Genomic DNA, 8,107 nt, shown 5'->3' with positions numbered 1-8,107 from the left:
GATTATTACTTGAGTAATTATACCCATCCTTACTTCACACTGACCCACGTTTTTACAAACATAAGCTATTTATTGATGTTGTTGCGAGAGCGCGGGGATCTCGGCTAAGCAGTTGGCATTTTTAGGAATTATTTTAATATCCTAGTTTGTTGCTCTTATTTACTACTTGACCTTGAAACCTCTACCCTGCCTCACTTTGATTGCTTGGTCTGGGCCGAGTGTGAATCTCGTCAGGAGGACCAATAACTGCCTTTCATAAAGATATCGCTGCTGCCTTGAACTAGAACATCACCTCCCACCCACACTGGACCCATACCAGTTTGCCTACCGCAGCAATAGGAGTACAGAGGATGCAGTCTCCACTGCGCTGCACTCTGTGCTCACACATCTGGACAATAACGACACATACGCACGAATGCTGTTTGTTGATTTCAGCTCAGCATTCAACACTGTCATCCCCTCCAAGTTGAACACTAAACTTGGAGACCTGGGCTTCAACACCTCCCTCCGTCACTGGATAATGGACTTTCTGACCAACAGACCCCAGTATGTTAGGTCAGGACACACCTGCTCCTCCACCATCACACTCAACACAGGCGTACCACAGGGCTGTGTGCTGAGCCCATTCCTCTACTCCCTCTTCACCCACGACTGCAGACCTGTACATGGATCCAACACCATCATCAAGTTTGCGGACGATACAGCGGTGATTGGCCTCATCAGCAACAACGATGACACAGCCTACAGGGAGGAGGTACAGCATCTGGCCACCTGGTGCGCTGACAACAACCTGCTTCTCAACACCAGCAAGACGAAGGAGCTCATCATGGACTTCAGGAGAGAAAAGGGAAGCACGCACAACCCCATTCACATCAACGGGATGGCTGTTGAACGTGTCTCCAGCTTCAAGTTCCTGGGGACCCACATCACAGAGGACCTATCCTGGTCCACTAACACCTCCAGTCTGGTGAAGAAGGCTCATCAACGCCTCTTTTTCCTGAGGACACTGAAGAGACACCACCTGTCTTCAGCTGTACTGAGGAACTTCTACCGCTGTGTGATTGAGAGCATCCTAACCAGCAGTGTCACAGTCTGGTACGGAAACTGCTCTGTCACGGACCGTAAGGCGCTACAGCGGGTGGTTAAAACAGCACAGCGCATCACAAGGTGTCCACTTCCTGCCACTGAGGATGTCCAGAGGAAACGCTGTCTGCGGCGAGCTCACGGCATCCTTAAAGACTCCTCCCACCCTGCCCACAGACTGTTTACCCTCCTGCCCTCCGGTAGGCGCTTCAGAAGCCTCCGGACCAGAACCAGCAGACTGAGGAACAGCTTTTTCCCCAGAGCAGTCTCCCTACTGAACTCTACCCCCCGAACTCTGTCTCTCTCTCAAACTCCGCCCCCTCCTGACCCCCCCCCCCCCCCCCCCCTCCCCTGCATATCACCTCACATCTATCATCCCCCACCACTCCTCCTGGTCACACACACATTATTGTATTATAGTATGTCCATATCACCACTGTAAGTTATTGATCTGTATATGTACATATCCTGTATATTATCTGTACATTAGTATATTAATTTTCTCTGCACCTTAATCTGTATATTTAATCCTCTGTATACACTTATATTTATAGCATTTATTTATATTTATAGCATCCCAATAATCCATCCAGCCAGATATACTTAATAATTCACTTTCTTTAACCACATCTGTAAATGTTATAATCACTGTACATATTTAGCACGAACTCTTGCACTTTCTGCTTATTTGCACTTCTGGTGAGATGCCAAACCTCATTTCGTTGCACTATACTTGTATATGTGTAATGACAATAAAGTTTTGAAGTCATTCCCCTCTATGGTCAGATCATAGGCTGTTAATACTGGAAAGGCCTCCTTCGCAGCCGTTACCTGAAGGGGACTCTCCTTGGGTCTCTCACACCCTAGTGGGTCCTAACCATAGACTGTAATCATGTTTAAAGAAATACATATCCGCCGGAGAGTGAAAATACTCAACTGCACTTAATTGTGAGCGAACATGTTTTTCCTGTAGCCTTCTCAGGTTTGCCAAGCACACTTGACAACAGAGTTAGAGTAAAGAATTTTAGGTGTGTAGCGGATTATTTATTTATTTACTCATTGTATGTTCCTGCAACCAACTGGCACCTGAAAAAGTAAGACGGGTATTCGTGGGGCATCCTGTAGGTCATCTTTAATTTGCTTTGAAAGATAGACATGTCTCTTCTATGTTTCCTGGATGAACTAATAGCTTTTATGTTATAGGAATAAAGTATATTGAAATTTGCCTTGCAAAAATTTGCCACAAAAATAGAATACCTTGTCAACAGCTGTAAGCTAATGATTAGCTTAGCTATTTGGACTTTTCTTTTATTGCATGGTTAAAGCAAAATATATAGAGAGGAGACTGGGGTAAGCTGAGCCACCCCTTGTTGCTAGGGAACAGTAAAAAAATTGATCATGTCACCAAACATTTAGGAGGAAGTTTTGTGGAGTCTGTGAAAGCAGAACCACATGGGTAAAGTGGTTAGACATTTATTTCCCCCCCAAAAAACATTTTTCACTCTTCAAAGTGAATTTAGTTTATCATAAGTTTTAATGAGAATTGTGTTTAGACCAAAATACTATAGATAATTTCAATTTTGTTTTATACATTAGTTGTGGTATCTATGAGCTACAACATGAAGTCAAAAACCTAGCATAAAATTGCTGACTAATAAAGTCCAAATGGTAGCTCTGGGGTGAGTTGAGCCGGTTGGTAAACCCACCTTTTCTTTCAAAGGGAAAGATGACGGATTCCTCCCAAGATGCGATCACAAAACTCCCCAAACCTCACAGAGCTGGTGGCACAGCAAGGTGGTCCCAGCAGTTTGTGTTCCCCTGGAAGCTAGACAGGTAGAATATTTTTGTAATCGAGTATTCTATCGAATATCCCGATCGATAAATCGAATAAATCATACTTTTGCTTCATTAAGGTTTAACTCGTCTTGGGTCGTCCCTACAAACCTGCTTGTAGTCTTTGCAGCTACCATGGTAACGTCTGCTTGTTACAACCAACCACCTCTGCTCTACAGCTGCTGACACTCACCATATTACTGACAGGATCCCAAATTAACTTTTTGATTCACAGGTCAAGGTGGCAGGTAGATGAAAAATACAGGCCAAACATGTTTCAATGGCTGAAATAACAGATAGTGTTTTTGTGTCACCTACACATCTGTTACAGTACATTTAATTGAGAAAGCATTATGTTCTATTGAATCTATTACAGATTTAAGATTCAGTAATTTTATCAGATCAGGAAATTGAGAAATTTAATATACATAATATAATATATATTTGCTTGCCTTTATTTATTAAAAAGTTAGTTCCCAGACCCCCCTGCTCTCTGACCCCCCCCCCCCCCCTGCATTAACATTACAGAATAAAAACTAAAATCCATCAGACAGAAAAATGAATTATTATTCCACTAAACAAGTTCTCTCTTGATTTAGCTTTGACAACATTAGACATTTAATATAATCAGTCTGTTCGTTATTAGACGTGTGTATCTCTGACTGCTCCAGCTGCGCGTGCATTCAGCGCGCTAACAGACTGAGACTACAGAGACTGTGAGAGGACGTTGCTATCGTTATGTTAGCTGCAGACATGGTGAGAGTGAACGGATCACTTGTTCCCGACTCTGTCTGATCAACTGTACTAAAAGTTAAAAGGGGCACGCTGCGCTCGTCTGTGTATGTGTGTCCGTTAGCGTTGAAGTGTCTGTTGGTGTGTCAGACTCAGCATGCAGCAGAGAGAGGAACAGGTAGCTGCAGCTACATTAAACGTGTTTAATACTCATGGCATAGTTCTGATGACACATAAAAAAAAACCTAAACGAGGCCTCGAGGCAGCGGAAATTCCTCGAGCAATTTTTGTAATCCAATTACTCAAGTTACTCGAGGAATCGTTTCAGCTCTAGTTGGATCGAGGGAGGGATGGTTATAGATGGAATGAATAGATGGAAAATGTGTTACTAGTCCATAACTGACCTTACTGTCAGCAAGGACACCAAGAAACTGATTCTGGACCAAGGATTCAGTTCTAGCGTTATCTTTCCAAAAACTCAGCTGTTAATGTTCTCTTCCCATGTGCACTTTTAGGTATTCTCATGGGTTTTTTTTTTACATAACAGCTGTTTAGTAGTAATATGCATCAATAATACAACAAAGTTATTGTACCTGTTGAATGTGTATAATAAATAAAGATACACATGGATGTGAAGAAGTGACGGTTATTTCAGGAGGGAGAGGGTGAAGGGGTAGGGTGGAGGTGGGGAGTTGAATGGTGGTGAGTAGGGATAAGAATCAACTAACCCTGCACCTATGCTCAATAGGTTACCCCATACACGGGGTAAGTAGTTGAGTTGATTCTAAATATGATATTTTAAACAGACTTATGCTAGCTACGTTGTCCTGTTTCCACACTGTTTGCTTGGCTAGGCTAACTGACTGCTGTTTATAGCTACACAGCATACAAACAAGAGAGGTATTGATCGTCTCCTTTCCATTGACAAGAAAAAAAATAAGTAAATCCCAAAATGTCTTACATTTTCTTATAAACTTAGGACACAAAAACTAGCATGTTGTCCAGTACCACTACTCGTGCTACCCTGAACCAATCACAAATGTTTCCCTCGTCCTTCCGATATGACATGCTCAGGCACAGCCCGAGTGTACCATTCGGACCACGCTCCATCATAAACTGAAACCCCAGGATGCCCACACTCGTGGGCCGCCAGCGCCACATGACACGCAGTGACAGCCGAGCCACACAGGACACAAATAGGGCGGCTAAGGTCGACGCCAGCCTGGCCAAACAGAGCCTGGAGCTGTTCCTTGGGTAGGAAGTGACCCGATGGGGACAGGAAGATGTGGAAGGGGACACTGATGGAGCCAGGTATGTGACCTGGCTCTGTGTCTATAAATCAGAAAAAGAGAACACATTGAGGGTTAGGAATCTGTGAAACAGGTCTTTGTATTGTTTATAAATTAGCAACATGCAGAATAATACATTTACCACGAGAAATGATTGTGAAAAAGCACAAGTTGCAATCGATTCCTTGAGACTTTTAGAGCAAATGATGGCATTTTGGGGATTGTAGGCTTAGGTGCTGTTGAATATCAACGAGTTGATTGTGTTGACCACTTGGGGGCAGCATAACAACACGTTTGTGTTCACACTAGTATTTTATACAAATTCCTAATGTACAGTCTCAGTGTTTCAGTAGTGCCATACAGACGTGCAGTACTGTAACAATAGGAAGACATTTCAATATTTTAATATAATTATATATATATATATATACATATATACATACATATATACACACACACACACACACACACACACACACACACATATATATATATATAGAGAGAGAGAGAGAGCCTGAGAGAGATATATAGATCTTAGAGCCTGACCAATTAACCAGGCAGCAGATGATATTTGTTGAGATTTGCACATCTGACTGGAATTGGTTAATTTAATTGAAGATATGCAGTGATATATATATATTTATTTACTTTAGCATTTCAATCGAGTGTCACTTTATTACACTAGAAGCAGTTCTTTCTCTGGCTATCACCAGCAGAGAGTGTTAAATGGATTACAGCAAGCAATATCACCCTCGAGAGTGTCAAGGTGTGATGTACGTACTGTGACATGAGAGAATAAAAATGTTTGCCAGCCGGCTCTTTGTGAGACTTGGTCCTAATAATAAATATAGGCAATCCAGATGCTTACTAGGATATCATCAAGGTGGTTAAGCTGCCTTTGAGCATGGCAGCCTGTAAGAGAGGATTCACACATCTCAACATAATACAAACCAAGTACAGATCTTGTCTGTCACATCCTCATCTGTAAGCTCTGATGCACAGTCACTTGTCAACAAAGACCACAGAGACATTGGACCCAAAGCCAGCTGTTGACCTTTGGATGGAGACAGCTTAACAGAGGCAGGGAAGTGCAAAGCAGTTACAGTATATGTGCATGTACACAGTGTGTATGCAGAAGTGTGTCTGTATGTGTGTGTGTGTGTGTGTGTGTGTGTGTGTCTGTTTGAGAGGTGAGTAGATGTGTATATGGAATAAGATAAGGCACATAGTAGTGGATGGGTGTGACCACAGTTGGCAGGCTACTATCTGTAAAGATTCACATATCTACAAGGGTGGACAATGTCTAAAACCGTTAACAGTTACTGTTTTCTGTCTGTCTGTCTGTCTGTCTGTCTGTCTGTCTGTCTGTCTGTCTGTCTGTCTGTCTGTCTGTAAAAGGCTAAATGTTTGGTCTGGTGGTTAAATGCATACAGTTTGCATACTGAGCATGTCTTGTGTGGTCTGTGTGTTTGTTCAGAGTAAACTCTGAAAAAAGCTGACAACCAAGAAGCAAAGCAGTTTAGGTTTTCCCCCAATGCATGTGTTAAACATGCTATGCTGTAATTGCATGCAGGTTTACAGTATTTTTAGTTAAAAACATTTACATTTGCAGTATAAGTACTGCACAACAGCAGTGTGAATTTAAACGCTTAATTGAAGTCATATTTTAAATGTTAAACAACTCATTGAGTGGGATGGAATAAAAGCAGCTTCTCAGGTGATAAAGTGAGTTTTAGAAAGTTCCTGCTCCCAAACCCAAGTTAATACATTAATTTAATTTATTTTAAATCACATTACTTTTTTATTGGCTTTGAATCTGCTTGTGAAAAGAACTGTGTGAGACAAGACCAACAATAAAATCCCTGTTATGTACACATATGTCACAAATGTGTTCTTACTGCTATACCATACGTGTGTCATCACACAAACTCGGTTGGCCGACTCACTGTCTCTGGGTTCAGGGTCCAATCCTTTGAACCTGCCTGCAGGTCTGGCGTCCAGTACCTGGAACTCTTTGGTGTCCAGGTTATCCAGGATATCCTCGTAGCTCTTTATCCAGGCGCGGTTGAAAGAAGCCTTGAACTCGGTCGGTGCTGGTCTCGCATACTGGTCACTCACCGGTCGACCCTCCATCAACCAGTTTTTAAGTCCTCCGTTAAGTATTGACACCGAGCTGTGGCCGAACACCCTGAACATCCACCACACACGGGGCGCAGAGAACGCGCCGAACTCACTGGCGTCATACACCACGACGTGCGTGTTATTTTCTATCCCTAATTTCCCAACGTAATCGGCAAAAATCTCCTCCGACGGAATCATATGGTCCAGGGGAGATGTTTTATCACAGCACTGGTCAATGTCAAAGAAAGCGGCGCCCGTGATGTGCCTCTTCTTGAACTCGTTTTTGGAGTTGCGCCGCAATTTGGGCAAATACCAAGAAGTGTCCAAGACGCGTATTTTCCCCTCAAACTTCATGGCTTCAGCGAGCCATTTAGAAGTGAGCACGGCTCTCACTTGTTGCGCCATGGTTATAGGTAGTCAGGCTTTCAAGTTTAGAGTACTTTACTCAAAAGATCGAATTTATCCTGTGACAAAGGAGAACAGGTCCATCAATGGTGAAGCGAGATAGAGGGGGCATCAACAAGCACGCCCCCCAGTCCACAGTACAACCAGAGCAACAGCTGGAAGTGAACGATGGCGATGACGCGTTACAATAGGCCACTGATACTAATGTGATACAATCAAGGCTAAACCTGTGTCTCAATAATATGCACGTTGTTATCGTTTTAAACTACGTGAATTTAGTTTTCTTGTCCCTTGTATTTATCTTCAATATAGGTAAGGCAGACATAGGTCAATATCATTATAAGCCTTATTCATTTCTGTTTGAATGTGACATATTGGTCCACAAAGTTAAGAGAAAATAATCAAGCGAACTGGATTTACAGAGCAGATTTACATTCCAGTGGATAAACTAAAATATGCTTCTAAATTAAAATCACTATAATTATTGTCTATTATCGTTATTATCAAATATCACATTTAACAGAACAGCAATAGCGTTGTGCATATTTTTCAGTAAACCTGCGGAAAGGATTATTATTAGCAGTATCACCATAATATTTACGGTCCAGTATTATTATTATTATCAGTATTTGTAGCACGGGTAG

General features: G+C 42.2%; 1 protein-coding gene across 1 annotated transcript; it reads right to left on the bottom strand.

The window, feature by feature from the left end:
• Window positions 1-4,640: 4,640 nt before the first annotated feature.
• LOC306819923 (3-mercaptopyruvate sulfurtransferase-like) lies at window positions 4,641-7,847 on the bottom strand. The gene is made up of 2 exons (XM_079337548.1): window positions 6,884-7,847; window positions 4,641-4,980 (listed from the first exon to the last, which is right to left on the bottom strand). Exons 1-2 carry the CDS (start codon window positions 7,461-7,463, stop codon window positions 4,682-4,684), a joined length of 879 nt encoding a protein of 292 aa, XP_079193674.1. The 5' UTR covers window positions 7,464-7,847; the 3' UTR covers window positions 4,641-4,681.
• Window positions 7,848-8,107: the final 260 nt, after the last annotated feature.

This window comes from Symphodus melops (genome assembly GCF_947650265.1).
Source record: "Symphodus melops genome assembly, chromosome: 2".
Taxonomy (NCBI): domain Eukaryota; kingdom Metazoa; phylum Chordata; class Actinopteri; order Labriformes; family Labridae; genus Symphodus; species Symphodus melops.
Note: the sequence above shows the minus strand (reverse complement) of the source record. Positions and strands in the feature narration are given on the sequence as shown.

Excerpts from the sequence above, each read along its gene's own strand:
- LOC306819923 (XM_079337548.1), bottom strand. The coding sequence starts at position 7,463 with ATGGCGCAACAAGTGAGAGCCGTGCTCACTTCTAAATGGCTCGCTGAA. Across the intron at positions 4,981-6,883 it reads GGACCCTGAACCCAGAGACA|ACACAGAGCCAGGTCACATA; the intron begins GTGAGTCGGCCA and ends TCTGATTTATAG.